Source organism: Gorilla gorilla, chromosome 10, assembly GCF_029281585.2.
Source record: "Gorilla gorilla gorilla isolate KB3781 chromosome 10, NHGRI_mGorGor1-v2.1_pri, whole genome shotgun sequence".
NCBI classification, from domain to species: Eukaryota; Metazoa; Chordata; class Mammalia; order Primates; family Hominidae; genus Gorilla; species Gorilla gorilla.
The window spans coordinates 57,068,131-57,092,694 of NC_073234.2; the positions used below are offsets into that span (position 1 = coordinate 57,068,131).

The following is a 24,564-nucleotide window of genomic DNA, read 5'->3' on the forward strand; positions in this document are numbered from 1 at the left end:
TTTCCAGCTTCTCCTGGAGCTTCCAAGTCATCACAGACCACAGTTTTTACCAACTGCTTTGCCACTATAATACTCAAATACTATAACACTTGCCAGTATATTACTCAGTAATACTCAGATTACCATCTTTCCAGTTTCCAGCATCAATTTCCTTGCCATTTGCTGCCCAGCCCTTAATACACAAATTTCAGCTTTCCGTTATGGCAGCGCCCCATTTCTAGGGATGACTTTTTGTAAACATCAGAATGGGTTATTTTATGCTACAGTATCAAACAGTCCTTAAATCTCAGTGGATTATTTCTCACTCAAACTACAAGTCTGCAGTGTTATCAAGGATGCTTGTTTTATCCTGGTCATTCAGGGAATCTAAATGACAAGGGCTCCAGCTAGACACAGGCTTCCACAATTGCAACTGAAAAGAGAGCTCCTTTTGGCTGAGAGCGGTGGCTCATGCCTGTAATCCCAGAACTTTGGGAGGTCAAGGTGGGCAGATCGTGAGGTCAGGGGTTCAAGACCAGCCTGACCAACATGGTGAAACTCCCTCTCTTCTAAAAACACAAAAATTAGCCAGGTGTGGTGGTGCATGCCTGTAATCCCAGCTACTCAGGAGGCTGAGGCAGGAGAATCTCTTGCACCCAGGAGGCACAGGTTGCAGTGAGCCAAGATTGTGCCACTGTACTCCAGCCTGGATGACAGAGCAAGACTCCGTCTCAAAAAAAAAAAAAAAAAAAAGAAAGAAAGAAAGAAAGGAGCTCCTTTCAGTGCATCTCATTGAATATTAAATATTTCCACCTAGATATGGCACATGCCAATTTTATTCACATTTGCCTTGATCAAGGCAAGTCATGTAATCAGAGGGGGGAGAAAGGTGAAATCCTCTTACGTGTCTGGAAGGTGAAGACCTGGAGTATTTGTGAAGCCCTAATGACCACTAGATCTCCCAATCCCTTCTTCCACCAATTCCTCTACTAATCATAGAAGTCTATTTTGTCTTTTTTTTTTTTAAAAAAAGCTAAGCCTTTGGGAAATATCATCCTAAAATTCTTCCCTTCAAAAGCGTACAAATTGTTTCTCTAGAGAGTACACAAATCAGGGGGATAAAAGCTAACATGAATATCATATTACTTGTTCTTTATGTAGCTGCTCTTTTACTTCAGACACAAGTCAGTGAAAATAGTTGTTGGTAGCGCCTCTGAAAAATAGAAGAGCATAAGGCATTCATATAGCATTTAGATTCTTAGATCTTTACTCTTTTTCATTATCAAAAGGACTAGGAAAAGGGCTTTGGAAGAGATCTATACATATTCCTCCCTTTCCGCCTTTCAAATATTGCCACTATTTAGGCTCCCTTGCAATATGAAAGCCCAGGTGCTACAGCAGCCTCATCTTTGCACAACTGCAGAAAGAAATATGAACCATTTTCTTCAACGTAGAGACACCTATCACTGAAAATTAAGGAAGAACTCAGTTTCTGACAGGTGTTTGTGAGTTAAAGCAGCTACAAGTAGGTAAGAGATATGTTTACTAGAACAAAATTACATGTTGTGCTGCTCAAACTGCTGTGCATAGTCACATTGCAAGTTAAGAAAGATTTCCTTTGCAAAATTTTTTCTCCACCATACATTTTTTTTTCACACTAATCTCTCTTTCCTTAACTAAAGCAAAATCAAAAGAAAATACCCATTTTTGAGTGGGTGACATAACGTATGTAAATACTGTCTTTTATTTAATCTAAAACCTTGCCAATGAGTTTTGTATTTTATCTCCTAGGGCTAAAAAAACAAAACAAAACCAAACCCCAGATGCCCTTTTTACTTGCTAAATCCCTTTTATGCGAAAAGTATGAACAAAAAGGAAGATTTCTTCGCTTCCCACATAATTTCTATATTCAACTTTTTCCATCAGCTTTCCCTTTTTTACAACCATGAATACCATTGTCAAGATAATCTAAATGTATAGAAATGGATAAAATGGAAAAAATTTTTAAAGTGGCATTTAAATTGTTCTTCAGTTACTTTATGCAATGATTTGAAATACTACTTTTGAAATATAACAGTGAAAACAATCTCTCTAATATATTGCCTAATTATTAATAATTTTAAAGAAAGAATAACTACAAAAAAAGTGTGAATTTTAGTTGCTCTCTATTTAAGTATATTATCTATTTGCCAGTGACTAATTAAATTATCATTTTTACAACATTTAAACTACGTTTTAGAATACCCACTGGGCTATGTTATCACATATGTTAAAAATAAACCCATTTGAGGCTGAGTGTGGTGGCTCACACCTGTAATCCCAGCGCTTTGGGAGCCCATGGTGGGTGGATCATCTGTGGTCAGGAGTTTGAGACCAGCCTGGCCAACATGGCAAAACCCTGTCTCTACTAAAAATACAAAAACAAAAAACAACAACAAAAAAAACTAGCCGGGCGTGGTGGTGCGTGCCTGTAATCCCAGCTACTCTGGAGGCTGAGGCAGGAGAATCACTAGAACCTGGGAGGCAGAGGCTGCAGTGAGCTGAGACTGTGCCACTGCACTCCAGCCTGGGCTACAGAGTGAGATTTTGTCTAAAAAAAAAAAAAAAAAAAAAAAAAAATTAAAAAAAAATTTGTAAGACATGGGTGATATATAGACCTGAGTGATAATGTTCAAAGAAAAAATCATATTAATGGATTTCTCTCCTCTGAAACAGCAATCACGATTAAGAACAGCTAATGACAACAATCATAGGGGCCTATAGAATACATGGCTTACCCTTGCAAATAGTATACATGTGACCTTGATAACTAGCAGAGAACAGTCATCAATCAGCTACCTTTGAAGATACATGTATTACTCCATTCTCATGCTGCTGTGAAGAAATACCCAAGAATGGGTAATTTATAAAGAAAAGAGGTTTAAATGACCCACCATTCCGCATGGCTGGGAAGGCGTCAGAAAACTTACAATCACAGCTGAAGGGGAAGCAAACACGCCCTTCTTCACATGGCAGCAGGAGAGAGAAGTGCCAAACAAACGTGGAAAAGCCCCTTATAAAACCATCAGATCTCTTGAGAACTCACTATCACGTGAACAGCAAGGGGGTGACTGCCCCCATGATTCAATTACCTCCCACTGGGTCCCTCCCATGACAAGTGGGGATTATGGGAACTACAATTCAAGATGAGATTTGGGTGGGGACATAGAGTGAGACTGTATCAGTACACTAATAAGAAACATGTGTAAACATAGTAAATAAATATTGTTTTAAGAGAGACCATCTATAAACACATTTGATATTAGTTTACCTCCTTTCAAATTCTGACTTTTAAAACCCATGTAGGGAATTTTGTAGGGAAGAGGGCTCCCAACAACTGTATGTTCTTTAGCACCCTACCTAAACAAGAATGAACATTAATCATTTGGAAATTTGCACACTGATGTATCTTTTGTTCTCCTAGAGGCAGTCCTAGTGTAATAATTACAAACTAGGGCTCTGGAGTCAGAGAACTATGCCTATAACAATAGCACCTATCTTATGGGATTGTCATGATTAAATAAATAAAGATATAGGATGTAAAGTCTTTGGCCTGCTGCCTCAAGCAAAACATACTATCAATAAATATTTCTTATAATCATTAAATTATATATTATTCAGAAAAGGTATATGGGAAGTTTACAAATAGGAAAAAAGATGGAGGTTAAATAGTACCATAGGCCACATGTGACCCATGAAGATGAGGTGTGAATACACATCTAAAAAATCATATTCATTTTCATAACAGTATTGAAAATCCACTTTTGTTTACCTGCTAAGAATTGAGTTCAAAATGTCCTATATCTCCAGCAACATTTAATGATAGTACTAAAGCACAAAAGATAACATAGAGTGTATATTTTCCTCAAGTACTTAGTTACTATGATTTTTGAAGCTTTTGCATTAAAAAAAAATCAACCGCCAGAATTAAATCCAAGAATAAACAGATTTTTTTCTCTTTTGTTTCAAAAGGCAGGTATACAGGATAATATACACCAGGGCCAGCTATAATCAATTACAGTAGTCCCCCTTATCTGGTGGGCGTACATTCCAAGACCCCCAGTGGATACTTGAAGTCCTGGATAGTATTAAACCCTATATATCCTATGCACAAACATTTTTCCTTCTTTACAACTGCAGGGACAGAAGATCCATTCTTACCATATTTCTCAGCATACGATATGTTAACCTCAGTGTATGATCTTTTTTCTTTCCTTATTAAGTAGAGAACTTTCACCTTTTCACTTAAAGGAAGCCATATCACTTCTCTTTGGCTTAACCCAAATTGCCAGCATCAATACTCTTGTGCTTTGGGGCCATCATTAACTAAAATAAGGATCACCTGGACACAGCACTGCAATACCTTAACAATAGATCTGATAAGTGAGATAGCTACTAAGTAACTAAAGGGCAGGTAGCATCGACAGCATGGATAGACGCTAGACAAAGAGATGATTGATCTCCCGGGAGTGTATGAGGCTTCATCACACTACTCAGAACAGCACACAATTTAAAATGTATGTATGGTTTATTTCTGGAACATTCCATTTAATATTTTCAGACTGCAGTCGACCAAGGGTAACTGAAACCAGTGAAAGCAAAACCATAGATAAGGGGGAAATACTGTAGAACATTTATAAGTGTTAGTTTACATAACTTTTCTTGGGATTATATAATTATTCAACTGTATATCACACAGAATCATTGTGCTTGGGGAGTGTCCCACAGCCATGTGAAAGTGCCCTTCTTGCTGCCTCTCCATTCCTATCTTTTCTGTTTGAACTTGTTCACATACACATAAATAATGGTGACTTCACAAGAAACAAAGTTCCATAAGACATGAATTGTTTTTTAATTGCAAAGATTGGGCTGGAGAGCTAAACGAAACTACATAAAGAAGAAATGCCAATGTAGAAGATGTGATTTGTAAAGAGGTTCCTTTTCATTATCACTTCTCAGAGCAAAATCATATCCTGTCAAATATACTAGGCAATTTAGTATTTATAGGAGACAGTTTCATCTATCAGATTTTACTGATGAAAATTACAGCTTGTTTTTGCTGAGTCAAGAACTTACCTCTGGTCAAATCTTAATTCTATCACTATATTAGCAAAACTTCTGTTTTATAAATGTGAATATACACAATACGTAAGAAGAAATTAATTCATAAAATAATTAGGATAATGGTTTTAATGGAGCATAGTAGCTACCTAAAATGTCCCTCTAGATAGAATTCTATAATTGTAAGGAAAATTACATCCAACTAAAGTCCTTTAGTGAATGAGGCAAGGCAGAAATAAATAAGTGAAACAATTTCCTACCAGAATAAAGTGATCCTAACATTTCCTTTCTTCCAGAAAGCTCTTGCCGATTTTCCCCAGTCAGGATAGGGTTTGTCCTGAAGCATCATATCAGTGACCTGAAGCAATGAAAGGAACTTATTCAGCACTTTCAGAAATCTTAAAATCAGATTTAACTATAAGCCTATAATTTACATTCTATTGAGAACAGAATAAGTACTCGTTTTAACATTATAACATATGCAGAAACAAAAATTAGGATATACTTCTTTCAATTAAAAACTTTAATAGTTTCTTCGACTGTACATACAGAATAAGCACATTTAAAGTCATTCAACATGTCAGATATTAAGAATTTTTTAAATATTAAGATTACCGGATATAAGACGGTGCCATAGAAACAAAGCATATGTAACAAATAAAATACTATATTCTTTTAAAGTTTGTCTAAATCCAAAACTCAAGCATTCCCTGATATCTAGATTTTTAGCGATATCATTAATCAAAATATTATCTTCTCTTTTCCTCTTCCTTACTTCTTCCAGCTATATGTGTGGTAAAGTACTTGTACCCAGTTCTACAGCATATTTATTCTAATTAGCTAGCATTCTCTCACCCACAATTCTGTGCCTTCATCTAAAAATGTTCTTCCTCTTTTCCTCACCTGCACAGATTCTGCCCATCTTCCAAGGCCTAAGTCATATTACTATTGTGATGTCTTCACTGTTCTCTCCCACTTATAGAAAACTTGTGGTTCTTGACCCATCCTTCTCATGTCATGTATCACCTTCTACCTTCTCTTTTACTTACTTATATGCTTTTTTCTCTCTTCACTAGGCTTTGAAATCCTTGCCGGTGAAGATCTTTCTACCCCTTCTAATGTCAAAGGGATTTTTATATGCTAGACCAAAATATTTGTTCAAGAAGAAATGATAAAATAAATTAAGATATAAATGCCTGTTTTTAAAGATCCATTAACAAAGTACATTTCTCATCTACCACATCACATATTAATGGTTTCAGCAGAAGCCCAAAGTATTATAAATAGTTAATCTATTAGAAAGGTATTTTAAAAATCCAATGAGGATGGAGAATAAATTTCCTTTAAAAAAGTGTTACATAAATGTGTGTGTATGTTATACACATGCACATTTTTCCCATTCCCAGAAAATCTGCCTTCCCTTCAAGAGAAGAGAACACTATTCCATTACTTATGATTTTAATTAATAATGTTCAAATCCAGACAAGACAGATTCAAATTTATGAAAACAGAAACGAAATGAGGTTTACTGCATTGAGTAAGAGAGAATTTTCGTCATCTACTAAAATAAATTTTTCTCTTGTGCTTAAAGCTTTATCATTGCATTTAAGTATAGCTTTCAACAGTGGCCTTGAAATGGGTGAAATTTAATCATTTATGATGAAAGATTGTGATTCAGTGGGGAGTCCTTTTAGATCAGTGACCCCTTCAATAATACTGGACTTCCTGTGGAAGGCACATCAATTCTCAAGCAGGGTCATCCAAAATGGTCTCTGGAAACATTCACCGGCATGTCAATGCTTCACATGCTCACTTAGGTGACACGATCAGAATGGTGGATAAGGATTCCAGTTTTCAGGAAAGATCTGATTTTAATTCTTCATATTATTTCTCAATGTCATTTCTAGGAATAGAGTTCCCAAGATTCTCTTGGTTGATGAAAACCAAAGTTATTCCATTCCCCTTCACTGAGTAACACTACAGATTTATGTAGGCTCTATCTAACATAGGGCCTACAATAATTTGTGGCTTCACTGTTGAATCAAAAAAGATTCAACAATCATGCGTGGTTTTAATATAAACTTTCAGTTCATTTCTCTTTAAACTGTCAATCACTATACAAATGTGAATGCAACTAATATTAAGAATTCAAAAAGGAAAACACTTTTTGCTTATTTTTAAAGAGAAACTAGTTCATCGATGATTTTTTCAACTGTTTATTTTCTTCTTGATCCTTTTAAATTACAGGATTATATTTTCTCACTCAAACTAATGCCCATGAATTGTATTTTCCATCAAAATGATTCATGATACTTATCAAAAGGAGTAAGGGGAAGATGATAGAATAAAAATTAACCATGAATCAAGTGAATTACATTGTTACTGGAAAAACAGAATAAAGTTGAAAATAGAGAAATTTAAATCTCACATACTGTTAGGTATAAAAAGAGCTTTATATCGTAACTTCTCTAGGGGAAGAAATTGCTGTTTTTTCCAAATACAACAATTTCAGCCACTGTTCCTTTATAACCTTCTTTAATAACAGGTCTAGTGTCAAATATTTTAACAAAACCTAAAGGTTACATGAATAAATACGTAAATAAATATTTCTTGTTGCATCAGACTTTTAAAAGATTTAATTAATTCTCTTAGGCAATATTTATCCTGTTCCAGAAAGAATCAACATGGTAATAAATATTTCCAAGGAACAGAATGATTACTGGGTGGGTTTTATTCAATTTTCAATGTTTTCTCCAGGGCACTTTCTGGGAAATACTTATTATATTTTCTAGAAGGAGACAATCTGCTGCTGTATGACCAATTACTACAGCTGCATGTTTTGTAAAAATGACATTCAAGGATAAAGCATTTTCTCAGGAAAATGGTTAGATGAAGCAAAAAAAAAAAAAAAAACATTCTTTCTGATGCCAGGCAGCTGATCTTTGCCACCTCCAGCTCGAACTCTTTATTTTAATTCATATCATCAGATCAATGTCAGGTCACTTGTAGCTAAATTGGCAGAAGCAGAGACAGTCATTAAAGGGATGCATTCCATAAAGAAAAATCCAATTATCTCCTGCATTAGAGAAATCAAATTCATTTCTGGTGTTGGTCAAGGACAGTCTTTGTGGGAAAAGATGCCAGAAAGGGAGACTAAAGACAATGCCATGAGGTTTCTGTGTAGCATAAATACACAAAACCTGTGAATACCTCTCTCACAGGCAGGTATTAGAATTTGAAATTGCAAATCTTTCTATGCTGGGAGAAATGTGCTTAACTCTTTGAGTCTCAGAATCCTTCCCTTCCCCTTTCCTCTCTACTAGGTCTCTGTACAGAACTCAGAACCTCATTATGGCACTCACCGCATCATGGCTTGTCAGATAATCTTTTTCAATAGAATATAACTTATTTTAGAACACATATTGTGCAATCTGAGCAAAAACATGCATTTTGAGGTTTAAAAGTCAGTAAATGATTGTAAAAAACAATTATCTCTACAGAAATCTAAGTGAAATCTTTGCTTTCCTTTGAGGTGAGCCTATAGGATGCCAGGCAACAACAGCATGAAAATAGCAATGATGAGAGTTATCCTTCACATTTGCTATACAGCTTCATGGATTACAAAGCTCTTAATGGATTTTTCTTATTAAGAGTCACAGCAACTTTGTAAAGTAAGTCATTATTTTCCACCTTTCAGCAATGGAGGAAGAGAAGTCAATGAGGTTAAATAACAGAGCAAGGTCACACATCTATTATACCATTATGTGCACTATTTCCAGAGCCAGCCTGCCTGGGTTCTAACCCTAAATATATTTCTTAGTAGGTTTTTTTTTTTAATTTAGGGCAAGGTAATTAACCTCTCTGCACCTCGTTTTCTTATTAATCACCTATGAGCACAAAATATGTATATTAGCAGGTGGTATAATAATTATTGGGGTGTTATTGTTCGTATCTGAGATTTCTATCCCATCACTTTGCTTCACATCAGTAATACAACACACAAATGAATTTAGAGTCAAAGGATTTGACAATCAATCTTTTCTATAAAGACAAGACCATCATATACTGAACTATTAGAAAATGATAAAGACATAATTTAATGTTAAACTATGATACAGTCTATAATTCCTGTTAAAAATCAGAGGAAGGAGGTCACTGAAGGCTGCAGTCGTCTAAGAGGGCTTCGTAAAATATTTGTGTGACAAAACTGAGTATTAATTGACATTCTGTATGATTCTCTACTTTTGCCATTCTTATCTTCTTAGCCTGATTACAAGCTAATTCCCATGCAGGTACTACCTATACTGTATCTAAAGTCATATTTGATATAGTTGTATGCTAAGCATGTGATATTCATGTAAAATATTGATTTATTAGGGATACAAGGCCAAAATAGAAAAATAACTATGGCTATGTAGTGTCACTCTTGAGGTGGCCACTAATTGGTGGAGTATCATTTAAGATAAACAAATGTTATTCTATCAATAAACAAGCATATACATAAAGGATATTAATGAACATAATAGATAAAATTTTATTTGATAGTATGTCATTTTATTTATTTCTACTTAACAATATACTGACTTCATTCAATATTAGCACATATAAAGCTGTTTAGATAGTTTCTTCTTGCTTTAATCATCCATCATACCTTTTTAAAAAATTTTTTGACTTTTATTTTCAGTTCAGGGAGTACATGTGCAGGTTTGTTGCATGGGTAGATTGTGTGTCACTGGGGTTTGCTGTACAAGTGATTTCATCACTCAGGTAGTGAGCATAGTATCTGATAGGTGGAAGTTTTTGGTCCTCACCCTCCTCTCACCCTCCCCACTCAAGTAGGCCCTTGTGTCTGTTGTTCCCATCATTGTGCCTCCATATATTCAATGTTTAGATCCCACTTATAAGTGAGAATATGCAGTATTTGGGTTTCTGTTCCTTTATTAATTTGCTTAGGATAATAGTCTCTAGCTGCATCCATGTTGCTGCAAAGGACATGATTTCATTATTTTTTATGGCTGCATAGTACTTGATGGTATTTATGTATTACATTTTCTTTATCCAGTCCACCACTGATAGGCATTTAGGTTGATTCCACATCTTGCTATTGTGAATAGTGCTGCAATAAACATCCATGTGCATTTGTCTTTACGGTACAACAATTTATATCCTTTAGGCATACGCCTGCTGGGAACAGGCCCCCAAATCTGGCCATAAACAGGCCATGAGAAACTGGCCATAAACAAGATCTCTGCAGCACTGTGACATGCTCATGATGGTTATGATGCCCATGCTGGAGGTTGTTGGTTTACCGGAATGACGGCAAGGAAAACCTGGCCCACCCAGGGCAGAAAACTGCTCAAGGCATTCCTAAACCACAAACAATAGCATGAGCGAGCTGTGTCTTAAGGACATGTTCCTGCTGCAGATAACAAGGCAGAGCCTGTCCCTTTGTTTCCCATAAGGAATGCTTTTAGCTAATCTAACGTTGTGCACATGTACCCTAGAACTTAAAGTATAATAAAAAAAAAAAACAAAATAAAATAAAATTAAAAGAAATAATGCTTATCATTGGCTTGCTGTCAATAAATATATGGGTCAAACTTTGTTCATGGCTCTCAGCTCTGAAGGCTGTCAGCCCCCTAATTCCCACTTTGCACTCCATTTCTGTGTCTTTGTCTTAATTCCTTTAGCTTCTCTGGGTTAGGGTCTCCATGACAGAGCTGGTCTCGGCATATGCCCAGTAATGGGATTGGAAGGTCAAATATTAGTTCTATTTTAAGTTCTTTGTGAAATCTCCAAACTGCTTCTCACAGTGGCTGAACTCATTTACATTCCCACCAGCAGCGTATAGGCATTCATTTTTCTCTGCAGCCTAGCTGGCATCTGTCATTTTTTTTCTTTTTAATAGCCATTCTAACTAGTGTGAGATGGTATCTTATTGTGGTTTGATTTGCATTTCTCTATTGATTAGTGATGTTGAGCTTTTTTTTCATATGCTTGTTGGCCATGTGTATGTCTTCCTTTGATAAGTGTCTGTTCACGTCCTTTGACCATTTTTTAATGAGATTATATATTTGTTTTCTTGCTTGTTGATTTATTTAAGTTCCCTATAAATTCTGGCTATCAGACCTTTGTCAGATGGATGTTTTGCAAGTATTTTATCCTATTCTGTAGTGTATTCATCTGTTCTCACACTGCTAATAAAGACACACCCAAGACTGGGTAATTTATAAAGGAAGAGGTTTAATGGACTCACAGTTCCACATGGCTGGGGAGGTCTCACAATCATGGCAGAAGGCAAAGGAGAAGCAAAAGTATGACTTACATAGTAACAAACAAGAGCGCTTGTACAGGGGAACTCCCATTTATAAAACCATCAGGTTTCGTGAGTCTTATTCACTACCACAAGAACAGTATGGGGGAAACTGCCCCCATGATTAATTATCTCCACTGGCACCTCCCTTGACATGTGAGGGTTATTACAATTCAAGGTGAAATTTGGGTGGGCACACAGCAAAACCATATCATGTAGGTTGTTCATTTACTCCATTGATAGTTTATTTTGCTGGGCAGAAGCTCTTTAGTTTAATTATGTCCCACATGTCCATTTTTGTTTTGGTTGCAATTGCTTACGGGAACTTCATCATAAAATTTTTGTCAATGCCTATGTTCAGAATGGTGTTTCCTATATTTTCTTCTAGGGTTTTTATAGTTTTAGATCTTATATTTAAGTCTTTAATCCATCTTGAGTTGATTTTTGTATATGGTGAAAGGAAGGGGCCGGTTCCGTTCTTCTGCATATGGCTAGCCAGTTATCCCAGCACGATTTATTGAATAGGGAGTCCCTTCCCCGTTGCTTGTTATTATCAACTTTGTTGAAGATCAGATGGTTGTAGGTGTATGGTTTTATTTCTGGGTTCTCTAACCTGTTCCATTGGTCTCTGTATTTGTTTTTGTACCAATATGCTGTTTTGGTTACAGTAGATTTGTAGTGTAGTTTGAAGTCACGTAGTGTGATGCCTCTGATTTTGTGCTGTTTGCTTAGGATTGCTTTGGCTATTTGGGCTCTTTTACTGTTCCATACGAATTTTAGAATAGACTATGGGTAATTCTGTGAAAAATGGTAGAAATAGCACTGAATCTGTAAATTGCTCCAGAAAATATGGCAATTTTAATAATATTGATTCTTCCTATTCATGAACATAGAATGTTTATCCATTCATTTGTGTCATCTCTGATTTCTTTCAAAAATGTTTTCTAATTCTCATTGTAGATACATCTTCCACCTGCCTGGTTAGCTGTATTCCTATGTATTTTTTTCTTTTTGAGGCTATTGTGAACGAGATTGTGTTCTCGATTTGGCTCTCAGCTTGGACATTATTGACATACAGAAATGCTGCTGATTTTTGTACACTGATTTTGTATCCTGAAACTTCACAGAAGTTGTTTATCAGTTTAGGAGCCTTTTAGGGTTTTCCAAGTATAGAATCATATTGTCTGAGAAGAGACAGAATTTGACTTCCTCTCTTCCTATTTGGGTGTCTTTTATTTCTTTCTCTTCCCTGATTGCTTTGGCTAGGAATTCCAGTACTATTTTGAATAGTAGTCATGAGAGTGGGTATCCTCGTCTTGTTCCGGTTCTCAGGGGGAATGCATCCACATTTTGCCCCTTAAGCACGAAGTTAGCTGTGGGTTTGCCATAGATGGCTCTTATTACAGAATATACATTATTCTCAGCTGCACATGACACATACTCTAATATCAACCATATGCTTGGCCATAAAGCTATTCTCAACAAATTCAAAAAAAGAAAAATCATACCAACTACACTCTCAAACCACAACATTATACAAATAGAAATCAATATCAAGAAGATGTATCAAAACCATACAATTAAATGAAACTTAAACAATCTGCTCCTGAATGACATTTGGGTACAGAGTGAAATTAAGGCACAAATAAAAAGTTCTATGAAACAAATGAAGACAAAGAAAGAGCATACCAGAATCTCTAGGACAAAGCTAAAGCAGTGTTAACTGGAAATTTCATAGTGCTAATCACCTACATCAAGTTAAAAGGATCTCAGATTAACAACCTAACATCATACCTAGAGGACTAGAAAAACAAGAGCAAACCAACCCCAAAGCTAGCAGGAGAAATGAGTAACCAAAACCAGAGCTGAAATGAACAAAGTTGAGACATGAAAATCCATACAGAAGATGAACGAAACAAAAAGTTGGTTCTTCAAGAGAGTAAACAAGATTGATAGAGTGCTACCCAGATTAAGTTAAAAAGAGAGATTTAAATCAACACAATTAGAAATGACAAAAGGGACATTATCACTGACCCCACAGAAATACAGAAAAACCTCACAGACTGCTGTAAGCATTTCTATGTATAAAAATTAGAAACACTTGAAGAAATGGATAAATTCCTGGAAACATATAACTTCCCAAGATTGAACCGGGAAGAAACTGAAATCCTGAAAAGACCAAAACAAATTTCAACATTGAATCAGTAACAACAACAACAACAACAACAACAACAACAACAACAAAGGCCATGTGTGGTGGCTCACCCCTGTAATCCCAGCACTTTGGGAGGCCAAGATGGTCAGATCACCTGAGGTCAAAAGTTTGAGACAAGCGTGGCCAACATACCAAAACCCTGTCTCTACTAAAAATATGAAAAAGAAAAAAATCCAGGCGTGGTGGTACACACCTGCAATCCCAGTTACTCGGGAGGCTGAGGCAGGAGAATTGCTTGAACCCTGGAGGCAGAGGCTGCAGTGAGCGGAGATGGTGACACTGCACTCTAGCCTGGGTGACACAGCAAGACTCCATCTAAAAAAAAAAAAAATGCTACCACTTCCAAAAGAGTCCTGGACCAGATGGATTCACAGCCAAAGTCTATCAGACATACAAGAAGAGCTAGTACCAATCCTACTGAAATTATTCCAAAAATCAAGGAAGAGGAATATCTCCGTAACTCATTCTATGAGGCCGGCATCATTGTGATACCAAAACCTTGAAGAGTCACAATGAAAAAAGAAAACTGTAGGCCAGTATCCCTGATGAACATACACACAAACATCTTCAACAAAATACTAGCAAACAAATCCAGCAGAATATCAAAAAGCTAATCCGCCACAATCAAGTAGGCTTTATTCCTAGGATGCAAGTTTGGTTCATTATATGCTAATCAATAAATATGATCCATTTACTGGATCACATGAACAGAATTAAAAACAGTTACCACATGATCATCTTAATAGATGCAGAAATGGCTTTTTATAAAATTCAACATGGCTTCACGTTAAAAATAAACAAACTAGGCATCAAAGAAACATCATACCTTTTTATGTGCATTCTTCTAAAATATGAAAGGTTTCTATTTTGTTCTAATTATTATCTTTATAATTAGACTTCATTTAGGCATGTATTAATATTTTCTATTTATTTAGATTTTACTTACTCCCTACTATGAGCATAGACAAGAAAATTTTATTTCTGTTTCCTCCCCTTTTGTCTTCTTCCCCTTCACTACCCTATTTTATTATTTTTCCTATTAACATATTTAACTCTTTGAATATCTTATATTCCTATTTTATTTATCATCTTTGATATATAAAAGATATCATCTTGATATATAAAGATGATATATATAAAGATGTCACATGATATGATATATCACATGATATAAAGATATCACGTGATATCTTCTCCCCTCATCTATAAAAATGAGAAAATAAAAATATTTTACTTTCTTACACTATATTAAATTTTTATGTTCTTAGGGTTTGGGAATATTTCTACATTCTGCTTTATAATTGGGTGTTATGTATTTCTTTTAAACTTGACCCTAAAACTAAATTGGCAAGACAACGATATAGCCTACAACCAAATTGCTTATTTTTAAAACACTTGGCCAATAATTAGGCTGAGTTTAAAATTATTGGGTCACATTTTTTCCCTAAGAAACTGGAGGCATTCCTTTATTGCCTTAACATTGTTGATGCTAAGAAGTGAGAAAACTGAACCTGAAATTATTTTTTTCCATCTTTCCAGGTAAATTAGTTTTATAAAGTATTCTTTTTATAGTTTGAGTAGAATAATTTTGCTAAGTTTACTGACTTGTGTCAATTTTCTAGGCATGATTTGCCCTTTCTATCTAAGAATTCAAGTTTTCCTTTGTTCTGTTCAGTCTTTTTGGAATCTTATCCTAATCCATGACTTTTATTTTCCATTACTTTAGTTATATTTTTTAGGGACAACAATTATGTATATGCTGGTTTTCTCTGTCCTCTATGTCTACATTCCTTATTAGCTTTCAATTCTGCTCATTGAGTTAGGATCTATACTGAGGATTTTGGAGTGTGTCAAGTGATATTTGTAGAGATTTCAATTTGACCTTTATTTATCTAATTTTCTTTCTTCCATGTTTCTTTCCTGAGTCCACCATCTCTTGTTTCATCTTCTATTGTCTCACATCATCCTCTCTGAATTCTTATGCCATTGCTTTGAAACCTCATTGCTTTGAAACCTCATTTTAAAAGGCAATTACTTCCCTAATTTTAAAAAATTCAATATAATATGTTTGGTCATCATTTTCCTCTCATCCTTGGTAGCATTTTCTGGTGGAGGACTCTTCCAACTTCTGCTGGATTTTCCTATTACTTTCTTCCTTTTTTCTTCTTGGTAACAAAATTCTCACGCTAGTTCCTTTGGGACTGATTGACATCTGAATGATGTGAGTTTTTTCCAGACTTTCTGTATCCAAGAGGCTCATGTTGAGGGGTGGCAGGACCCACTCAGCCAGCACACTCTACCCGCATTGTGCCAGGGCTTTTAGAGTCTGGCACCTACGTTGAAGAACTGTCCTTTACCAACTTTGCCTTTGATCAGTAACCATCATGTTTCCTCTTTTCATTGTCTTGAAACATAGTTGACCGTCACTGCATTTGGGAACCCTCCATTACAGACTGATTCAGAGTTAGATATGTCACTTAGTCTTGATTCCTGTTCTCTGTGTTATTTTGGTTGATTGCCAAAACTTCTCTATTTTAAAACAAAATTTCTGAATTGTTATTTAAAGTGATTTCTAAGAGACCCATTTGCAATAACACAGATTTTTGGCAAATTTGAGCATATATCACCCAAAATAATTAGTATTTCCATGAGAGGCTTATTTCCTTTTTTAACAGCATCCATCAGATGACCTAAATAACATTTAAGGCCAGTTTTTAATTAACAATGTTTTCTATTAATGTCTTCCCCAAATACAACTTTGTTCAAAATAAAATAAATGTAATAGGAGATTCTGTAGGAGTTTGAACATAAAACTGTTTCAGCTCTTTTGAGAGATAATTTTGAAGAAACATTTTGTTTAATATTCAGTATATGTGGTAAACTAAACATTGGGTTTATCTGACTACCTATCTTTATGACATAAATGAAACAAGAAAAGTGTTTCATAAATGGAATGCTAAGGGGTTTTTTGTTTCTTTTTTGTTTTTTTGTTTGTTTGTTTGTGTGTTTTTTGAGATGGAGTCTCGCTCTAATGCCCAGGCCAGAGTGCAGTGGCACGATCTCGGCTCACTGCAACCTCCATCTCCAGGGTTCAAGCTGATTCTCCTCTCTCAGCCTCCTGTGTAGCTGCGATTACAGGTGTGTGCCACCATACCCCACTGATTTTTGTATTTTTAGTAGAGATGAGATTTCACCATGTTGACCAGGCTGGTCTCGAACTCCTGACCTCAGGTGATCCACCTGCCTCGGCCTCCCAATGTGCTGGTATTACAGGCGTGAGCCACCAAGCCCGGCTGCTAAGTATTGTTTAACAGCATTTAGTAGGTAGATTTTTCATCTCTTCTCTTGAAGATAATAGTAATACCATAGTCCCACATTGGTAGTGTCTCCCATCTCATGAAAATTACAGCAAAATATGCCACCAGAAATAGGATTTTCATAGATTTCCTTAATTATCTTTTAAATACTTCAATAAAGGTCCTGGTATAATTGTCATCATGGCCAACATTCTTTTAGTTCCTTGTGCAACTAAGAAAGTCAATTGAGACAATTAGGGAAGAATTTCCCTATCACTGAAATATTATTTTCCTGACTTGGTTGATATTTTATTCAATTTCATTGAGGAAAATGTGGTCATATATTGGTCAGTATATTGTGGTCATATACTGGTTCACATCAGGAACAATATTTTAGGTGAAATTATAAGCAAGTATTTGGCACTTTCTCAGTATGTATAGCTAATTAATGCCAAGCTTTCAATATTAAGAAAACCCATAATTTAACATATGCTTTGAAATTTCCTATGGTGGTTCATTCAGTGACAGGATGGAAAGATATTGAATTTCTTTTAATTTGTAAAAGCAGATCTAATGTTTGAGAACTTTTACTGCCCATGGAATATGGTTCAGGATATACTGATTTACCAATAGCCAAAGCCAACATCAAAATGAGAGCATCTTCACATACACAGGCCAAAAGGAAAGACTCTTTATCATGATGAAGGACATGAGCAGTGACTAGGAGTGATGAGACACTGGTTACCAACCAGAAAATGTCAGAATTTAGATTGGAGAGGAGGTGAGGTGAACAACAGGGCTCCAGTATTTCTTCAAGTTGTTCATTTTACTTCTCTGCTTCTAAGCATATTGATATAAAGTCCCAAATACACTACAGTCATATTTCCCAAAGTTTCTCCCAACATCATCATAACTGTAGTATGAAAAATGACTCCATTTTTTTTGATGTTTGATTGCTTACAACGTTTAAGCCTCACCCCTCCTTCTTCCCTTTCTGCCTGACACTTGAGAAAACTGATAAGAAAACTATGGTGCACCACATTGAATTGTAATTTAGAATAAATGGAAAAAAATTATGTAGTATCTTTCTTTAATCCAAAAAATGCTTTGTTTCCTGTCAAAAGTCTATTTTGCTAGATAGCAATATAACTATATCAACTTTGCTTTAGGTCGTATTTTCCTGGTATATGTTTTCCAGGCATTATTACCTTACGTTTTAAACATGACTCTGAGAACAGTATACGTGAGATGGAATTCCGAGAATGACCTCCTATGGCCCTTGCTCTTGTGTAATCCTCTTTCCTTTGGTTCTGGGTGGAACCTGTGACTATGATAAGCAGCAAAAGAAAGATTATTGGGTGGTACTAATTTACTCATATGAGTCCTTTAAAAAGCAGTAGAAGTCAGCGATATTGGAAGCTAAAGAGGGATTCAATGCAGGGATGCTCTCCTTTGCTGACATGGAAGAGACAATTTGAAAAGACCTAAGGTGGTCAGGGCCATTTCCAGAAAGGAAACAGGGACCTCAGCCCTACAAGCAAAAGGAACTGAATTCTGCCAACAAGCTGAATGAGCTGGGAATCAGTTTCTTCCGGGCTCCTCCAGGAAAGAGCCAAGTCTGGCCAGTAATTGATTTCAGATTTATGAGAACCTAAGTAGAGAACCCAGTGGAGCCCACATAGACTTGACCTACAGAAGAGTGAGCTATCAAATGTGTCTTGTTTAATGCTGTTAAGTTTATGGTAACTTGTTATGCAGCAGTAGAAAACTAATGCACAGCATATAGATGGAAATGTTTTAAGCTAGCCTGCTAATCTTTGCTCTTTAACAGAAAAATTACATTAATTGTGCTTACTAACATAATTTTTTCTACCACTTCATTTTATATGCTCCTGTGCTCAAACTTTTCTTTGTGCTTTCTTTCAGATTAATTGAGATTTTATTTTTGACAGGGTCTTCCTCTGTCACCCAGGCTGGAGTGCAGTGGCTCAATCCCGGCTCACTGCAACCTCTGCCTCCTGGGCTCAAGTGACCCTCCTGCCCTAGCCTCCCAAGTAGCTGGGACTACAGGTGTGTGCCATGCCACCATGCCCGAATAATATTTGTATCTTTTGTAGACAGGGTTTCCCCATGTTGCCCAGGCTGTTCTCGAACTCCTGAGCTCGAGCAATCTGCCTGCCTCAGCCTCCCAAAATGCTGGGATTACAGGCTGGGATTAAGTGGATTAAGTGCTGGGATTATACCACACCCAGCCCTGAGATTTTATTTTCATTTCATTTCTTCCTTTCTTCTATATTGGTTTGGATTTCTATTCACTAGGAAGTTGTCCTAAAAGTTTCACTCTGCATACTTAAATTAGCAAAACGGAACTAATCACTATCACCATTCTACTCCCACCAATTTGAAAAATTTGTGATTATTTAACCCTCCTTCCCAAATGTTATGGAAATTTTTCCAGAATTTCAGTTCCATTTGACTTTTGTTAACACTTGCTTAAGCTTTTTCAGAAAGAAATCACTATGGTAGCTGTTTAATATGATAAATGTTTGCTTACATTTAAAAACATATTAAACATATTCTCTATCTTTTTCTGACATGCTCTTTAACCCACAACTGAACTTTTCATTTCAATCATTTAAAATTTTTATTCCTAAAAGTGCTGTTTGGGTCATTTTCAAATGGTTCAGTCTTTCATTCCTCACCCATATTTTCAATTTCCTCTTTATTTATTTGCATATATTACTTTATGTTCTATATAGATAATTCTAATAATTAAAATCTTTGTGGGTCTGATTCTGCTAGTTGTATTTACTGCTGTTTCTCATGACACTTGTTTCTGTGTTTTGTAATTTTTGATTATGCAGTCATGTTTATCAGTAATTTATTTGTGGAGATATTTTAAGGACTGATTTGTTAGTGTGTTCCCTCAGAGAGAATTTTTGCTTCGTTCTGTGAAGGGACTAAGGAAACTTCCAACCTGGGATCTCTCCAAAATAAATTTTTATGTGGAGTTTTTTAAGCCTACAGGTAGTGAGACTTTGGGCCATCAACTCACTTGAGGAACAGAATATTATGAATTCTCAGGGGATACTTTATGTTTTCCTCTCTCTAGGATCTCTGACAAGACAACCAAGTTTCCAAAGCACCTTTTTTATTTAAGGTAGTTTTTTGATTTTTCACTGAGAGTGTAGCTATTCAAGGTTCCTGGCCTTATATCGGTTGCTTCTGATTTGACAACAGGCTTTGTCTGAGCCCTTGGGTTTTGTTTCACATGAGTGAAAAAACAAGTGCTCTAAGTCACTAGCATTGGCAGATGCCCTCAAGCCAGTCACAGTCCCACTCATTACCTGTCTGGGTTTGAGTCACACTTTATTTTTGGTCTCTAAAGATATCCTTTACTTTTGTACAAAAGACCATGGTTTTGAAAAGATTGTTGTTTTTCTTATCTGTCTGTTTTATTTTAAAAAATTATATAGCCAAAGTGTTTTGTATTGGGAAATTGTTGCTGTTGCTTTTTCCTGGTTATCTTGTCCACTGTATTCTTAGGAACAGTTCAATTTGTCCATACTCTTTCTCTCACCCTCATTTTAGCACTGTAGAACACAAGATGTTTTAACAAAGAATTCAAGTTTTCATCATTAGTCCTAAAAAGGTATTCTTAAAGTCCAGAAATAATTAATTATAGAAAGAATACAGATATTTAATGATTTTCAAAGGTGCACAGCCAAATAAACCCTACAGATTCTAAGTCTGGTTATACTTAAGAAGTGTCTCCCCTCCCAACACATACCTCAATTCTACCTTTATTTCTCTGAAGAAGGGAAAGGCTAACCAAGTTTTCACTTTGTACCTTTTAGGACCTACAATATATTTATTAACAACTAATTAACATATTTTTCCATGATCCAGGCATTACTATGTTCCCAATTTTATAGAACAGGAAAATATAACCAGACAGCTTGGAGAGGCTTGATAGCTGGTTCAGTGTCACAGTACAGCAGAGCCAGGATGCAGATTAAATACAATCATGCCTGATCCCAAAGTCCAAGCTCTTAGCAAATGGATTATGTGTGTATTTCACTAATGTTAACAATATTTAATGAAGTAATATTTTTTCAAACTAATTATTTTATATTTTCAGATTTTTTGTAAAAACATTTTATTTATTCAGTGCATTCAACCAATACTTCACCTACATTAAATATACAATAACTTTCAAAGGACTCTTGGAAACTTCAGTTCATTTGTACTCATCACCATTCAGTGTCACCCCAGTTTGACAATCTTTATTTCACAAATGGTGAAGCAGGCACAGAGAAGTTTCATGATTTGCACAGAACAATTTAGCACTGCAGCCAAATTAGTCCATTTTATTTGGTCTTCTCCCTTTGCTTATACTAGCATTTGGAAAATGGTAATCTCCTTATGCAAACATCGAAAACAGTAAGCATCCAGTAGGTCCTGAAAGGCAGTGCAATCAGAGCAGGAATCACATGTCTAAGTCTCAGGTGCAGAGGACCTCGGGTTCTGGGAGTGGACCACTGGCTCAGCTGCTGAAGACCTCACTGATGGAGAAGGAGTGAGGGTGACATTTGACCACCCTGCACCCTTTATCCCAAACCCACTTCCCACATTACTGGTATACTCCTCTAAGATTGAGTATATATCATTAGAGGGAAGTTTATAAAAATAAGTGTTTATCAAAATAAGTGTGATTAGTATCAATCCTACCCTTATACATTAAATTTAATGCTTAAAGCTGACTCTGGTCATACATACATCAATAAAATTTGTATCCCTTGACCTTTTACATTTGCTCATAGGATTTACAAAATGTCTATATATTTTATAAAAGTATTTATTAAATATTTTCCCATTTAAAGTTTTTTTGACCAGCACACATTGAATGTATTCTATTACTTATAGAAAAAAATGTAGTGGTTCAATTCAATTTAAAACAATATTCAGTTTACTAAATACTCATGGATTATTAATTCTGTGCCCCTCCACTAAGCATTGTGATAGCTCATTGACTCGCATCCTTGGAACAGTGAGCCCTGCATTCGTGACGTGATTGTTGTGAGACCTGGATGAGGTACTATTTTAAATGACCCAATATGTATGGTCATTATTATATAAGGTGAGCATACAGAGTTTCTGCCCTCAAAAAATTTAGAATCAGTAAAATATATTCAAATCATCTGAGTAGGACAGAACAAAATGTCAACTGAAGTCATTACTACAACTCTACCATGTCTTATTCAAAACTTATTGAGACCAGATACCCTTTAAGATCTAAAATTCTTTAGATTCTAGAAGAGAAAATGGTATATATACAGCTATATGTATATAGTTTATAGATAGATAAATGATTGATAGATAGATAGATAGATAGATAGATACATAGATACATAGATACATAGATACATAGATACATAGATAGATAGATAGACATGGTTTGGCTGTGACCCTACCCAAATTTTATCTTGAATTGTAGTTCCTATAATCCCTACATGCCATGGGAGGGGCCAGTCAGAGATAATTGAATCATAGGAGTGGTTTCTCCCATCCTGCTCTTGTGATAGTGAGTTAATTCTCAAGAGATCTGATGGATTTTATAAGAGGCTTTCCCCTCTGCTGGGCACTCATTCTTCTTCTTCCTGCCATCACATGAAGAAGGATGTGTTTTCTTCCCCTTCCACCATGATTGTAAGTTTCCTGAGGCCTCCCTAGTCACGCTGAGTTGTGAGTTAATTAAACCTCTTTCTTTATAAATTACCCAGTCTCAGGTATGTCTTTATTAGCAGTGTGAGAATAGACTAATATATATATATATATACATATATTATATATATTAGCATAGACTACTATATATAGTATACACATTACTAGTATATATATTACATATATACTTTTTATATATATATGTATGTATCTCTATATATATATAGAGAGAGAGTGCACATATACAGTTTATCAAGTAAAACTTCCATAAGAAATACATTCATGCTTCTGTAACAAAACACATATCTCTTCACACTTGTTGGGATAAATACAGATCATGAAAAGCCTCATGTCAGTTCAGATACGGTTGTGCCAGAAACTGGATGAGGGCTGGGCAGGTTTCATGAAGCCTTATTTTTTTCTTTTCTGGCTTTCAACGCTTTCAAGATTTCAGAATTGTGAATAAGGAGCTGTAAATCTCAGAAGTGTGTTTAACTGACACAGTTACTTATCCTCTATTTTCTTCTCCACATTTTCCATTTGTCTAGACCTGAAGTTAAGTGGGTTCTCTTTCTGTAGCAACTACAAGTCAGCAACAGGCATCAGAATCACCTGAGCAATGCTCCTGGCACACAGTTGCCGAGCCTCACCCCAGGGCATTTGGGTTCTATGAAGTAGAACCCAGAACTCTGTATTTTTTCGAAATTCCTACAGATGATTTGCTATACACCCTTCATTGAGAAGCATAGCTTGAAGAGACAATATACTAAAATTTATTTTTCCTTTATAGCTATGTGGCTTAACAGCATAAGAAATTCAACAAACAAGATTATTTCGTGTACAATTAACCACTCTCCAAATCCAAAGTTGCCTTTCCCAAAACCTTAGCATTTTGAGTGCTACTAAAAAATATTAGGCTATTACAAAAGTGGCAGAACAAAAATGGCCATTCTTTCAGTGGCCATTTTCATTATTACTTTCCCTAGATGGACACTTCCATACTCTGAATCCATACTGTGTGCACAGCTCATGTGGACCAATCCTTGGCCTACAGCTATTCTTGTTTGTCATCTCTTCTTACTTAATTGAGCAATTTAATCAGATTTTGGCATAGGCCTGTGAACCTTCTGTCAAAAAATCATGCTTGGTTACTAGTCATGTAAAAACAGGTAACTCCACAATTTCATATAATTTTCAGCCATCTCATCTAGCATATAATTTCCAAGACTTTAGAAGAAATGACTTAAACTATGTATTTGTATTTATAAAACTATTTTTTTTCTATAATCACTACTATATCTCCTTGGAGTGATGCAGACAAGTTGATTTTACAGGACTTCTAAGTTCTCTCCTTAAGTACTGAGGAATGGCAATATATTGCTGCTTCACTTTGCCTGTTTAAGGCTTCTGAACCTTTTTCCTTTCCCTTTTACGTAAATGATCTTTAAGCTCTGCAGGTTACTGAGGTTTTCGTTTTTTTCTGGAGGAGACACAAGGCAAAAGTTTATTTTTTCTTTCAGATGTAGCATGCTGTCATCTCCTTTTGTACATAACAAGTAAGTTAATAAAATTCATACTCATGATAACATGAGCCTAAGGTAAATACTTTTATTGCCTGGAGGTTACTATTGTATAGAAGCAAATCTAACATTCTTTTAGCATCTCTAGCTTCTCAAAGCCATTCTCACATATCTTTATATTCTTTTTCACTGTGATAGCTAATCCTTTCATACTGAACAGAGAAATATCATTTTCTGCAGTAACACTGGATTAAAAGAAAGATTCTTAGCAAACATATATAGTTGAAATAAGAATTAAGAATGCAAAATAAGTCTATTCTGAATGATGGCAATGATGTGGATATTGGAGTTATTCATTCATATATTTAATAAGTATTAAAAATTAAACATATAGTTAAAAGAAATAAGACATATTGT

General features: G+C 35.5%; 1 protein-coding gene across 2 annotated transcripts in view; it reads right to left on the reverse strand.

Annotated features, from left to right (window-relative positions):
- The window catches only part of TMEM117 (transmembrane protein 117), a 550,223-nt gene that overhangs the window by 176,506 nt on the left and 349,153 nt on the right, over nucleotides 1-24,564 (reverse strand). For both annotated transcript variants that reach the window (XM_004052995.5, XM_055358814.2), the window contains one exon: nucleotides 5,340-5,437. In XM_004052995.5, the coding sequence (XP_004053043.2) occupies nucleotides 5,340-5,437 (98 nt within the window). The remainder of the gene's footprint in view (nucleotides 1-5,339; nucleotides 5,438-24,564) is intronic.